Source organism: Lycium ferocissimum, chromosome 6 (assembly GCF_029784015.1).
Source record: "Lycium ferocissimum isolate CSIRO_LF1 chromosome 6, AGI_CSIRO_Lferr_CH_V1, whole genome shotgun sequence".
Lineage (NCBI taxonomy): Eukaryota > Viridiplantae > Streptophyta > Magnoliopsida > Solanales > Solanaceae > Lycium > Lycium ferocissimum.
In genome coordinates this window covers 23,724,454-23,727,291 of record NC_081347.1, presented here as the reverse complement: position 1 = coordinate 23,727,291, position 2,838 = coordinate 23,724,454, and the positions used below count along the sequence as shown (strand labels likewise).

At 37.4% G+C, this 2,838-nt stretch overlaps 1 protein-coding gene across 1 annotated transcript; it reads right to left on the bottom strand.

Moving 5' to 3' along the window:
* Positions 1-902: 902 nt before the first annotated feature.
* On the bottom strand, positions 903-1,432 carry LOC132061222 (uncharacterized mitochondrial protein AtMg00300-like). The gene is made up of 2 exons (XM_059454073.1): positions 1,365-1,432; positions 903-1,305 (listed from the first exon to the last, which is right to left on the bottom strand). The coding sequence occupies exons 1-2, from the start codon at positions 1,430-1,432 to the stop codon at positions 903-905; spliced, it is 471 nt and encodes a 156-aa protein (XP_059310056.1).
* Positions 1,433-2,838: the final 1,406 nt, after the last annotated feature.

The window sequence follows — 2,838 nt, the reverse complement described above, 5'->3', positions numbered from 1 at the left end:
TTGTCTTCATCAGTGACTGGATTTTTATGATTGGTTTATCCAGACTCAGGGGAACCTGATAGTGCATCAGCTACCTGGTGTTTAGCTGCATGTGAGATACCAGGTCCATGAGTGCTTCTTAGGGATATTGGAACATTTTCTTCATCATTTTGCTTAACTTGACTCATCAAATTAGTCTTTCCATTTGAAATTTTAATCGGCTTATCAGGAACTTTTGAGAATTCGCCATCTTCAGCTTCATCATCATGTGTGATTTTATTACCCAAGTTATTTACTTCATCAAAAATCACATGCACACTTCCTTCAATACATTGAATTCTTTTGTTGTAAACTTTGTGAGCCTTACTGTGTGCAGAGTAACCAAGAAAAATTCTCTCATCACTTTTAGCATCAAACTTGCCCAAACCTTCTTCACCGTTGTTAAGAACAAAACATTTGCAACCAAAGGCTCCTAGGTAAGTCAGCTTGGGTTTTCTGCCATTGAGTAATTCATAAGGAGTTTTCTCAAGCAAGGACCTGATCATGCACCTCTTTATCAAGTGACAGTCAGTGTTAACAGCTTCTGCCCAAAATCTTTTAGGAACACCACTAGCTAATAGCATTGTTCTAGCCATATCTTCAATATTTCTATTTTTCCTCTCAACAACACTATTTTACCAAGGTGTCCTTGGTGCAGAAAAGTTGTGACTTATGCCATTTTCAAAGACGAATTCATCAAACTTTGCATTTTCAAACTCAGTGCCATGATCAGATCTGATACTGACAATCTGATTCCCTAGTTTTACTTGAATTTGTTTCACAGAGGCAACAAAGACACCACAAGTTTCAACTTTGATTCGCATAAACAAAGTCCAAGTAAATCTAGAGTAGTCATCAACAATAACAAAAATATATCTTTTTTCTCATCTGCTTGGAATTCTCATTGGACCACAGAGATCCATGTGAAAAAGTTTAAGTGGCCTGGAGGTACTTACCATTTTCTTTGGTTTGGAAGAGGATCTTACATGTTTCCCTTTTACACAAGCATCACTCACTTTGTGATAGTTGAACTTGATTTTTGGCAGCCCATGAACTAGGTCTTTTGTAACCAGCTTATTCAGGAGTGAGAAGCTTGCATGCCCCAGCCGTCTGTGCCATAGTTCAGTATCATCATCAAGGGAACTGAGGCATGTCAGATTATTTCCATTTAATAAATCAAAATTTGCCAAATAAATATTCTTGTATCTTCTTGCTATTAGGACCACTTCTCCAGATTTGTTATTGGTGACAGTGCAGGAACCAGATATGAACTTTACTTCATTTCCTCTATCAAAAATTTAAGAGACACATAGAAAGTTGTATTTCAAACCATCCATATAGTATACATTTTCAATTGTGTGGGAGAGTGTCTTGCCAATTTTTCCAATGCCAAGAATGTAACCTTTCCTGCCATTTCCAAAAGACACACTCCCTCCTTGAAAGGCCTTGAGCGAGACGAAATTCTTCCTACTTCCAGTCATATGTTTTGAGCAGCCACTATCCATGGACCATTTTTGATTGCTTCCTCTCACTCCAGTTTGCAAGCAGAGTCATCGATTAGATTTAAGAACCCAAACCAGCTTGGGTCCCTTTGAATGATGAAAAGGTATTTTTCCTTTTCAATATTTTTCTATTGGAGCTTCTCTCATTCCTTTTATCGAACATAATGATACGAATCAAGCTTTAATGAGTTCTAATATGAAACGTCAAGCAGTTCCTATTTCTCGCTCCGAGAAATGCATTGTTGGAACTGGGTTGGAACGACAAGCAGCTCTAGATTCGGGGGCTCTTGCTATAGCTGAACTCAAACTTCTTTTAGTCCATGTAGGTAATCCAAATTTTCTTTGTCGGGGACCAGGTCCCTCTGTTCGAGATTCCTTCTCAATGAATTCCTTATTTTTCTGAACAGCTTGAAGTTTGGCTTTGCATGCCTTTTTAAAATGGCCTGTTTGACCACAATAAATGCATAGTCAATTTTCAGAGGTGGTGACATACTTGCTATGTGGATTATAGGAAGATTTGGTTTTTTGATATCCAATACCTTGCCTACCTCCTGTATTACTCTCGTAAATAGAAGTAACCACATCAGAGGACTAGGTCCAGAAAAGTGACTTATCAACGTCATTTTTCACCCTCTTTAAGTTTTCTTGAAGCTGTCTATTCCTTTCAAGCTCAGTAGTGAGATTCATTTTGGTTTTGTTAAGTTCACTTTCAAGCTCAAGCTAAACATTACTGGCTTCTTCCTTTCCTTTAGAAGGTGTATTCATCCACTTTTTAATTTGACTTTTAACAAAGGGTTTTCCCTAGACACTTCATCAACTTGTTCTTCAAATTTATGATAGTGCCTACCATGTCATCCCTTTCTTGTTCTATTTCACCAAATTTTTCAGTTAGAACATCATTTTATTTTATGAGGCTATTATATGCATCAATTAACACATTTGCTAATGACATCAATTCTTTCTAAGAGTAATTTTTCAATTTTTTCTGAACATCAAGAAAATTTACCTTATCTTGTTCATTGTCATCATCAGCGTCAGATTTAGCCATGAGTACAAAGATTGACATATATTATGATGGCCCATTATCAATGACCATCATAGATGCATCTCCTTGGTCATATCCATCTTCAGATTCACTGGAAGTGTTTCCCCAGCCAGCCAGAGCTTGCTTTACCAAGTTGTCAGCTGCATCTCTTCTTTTAAATTTTTTATCAGGGACCTGGTTCCTCTTTGCTGCTTTTTCAGAGTTGTTCTTGTAATAGTCCTTCTTGTGGAGAGGACATTCTTTGTTGAAATGCCCAGGTTTCTCACACTTGTG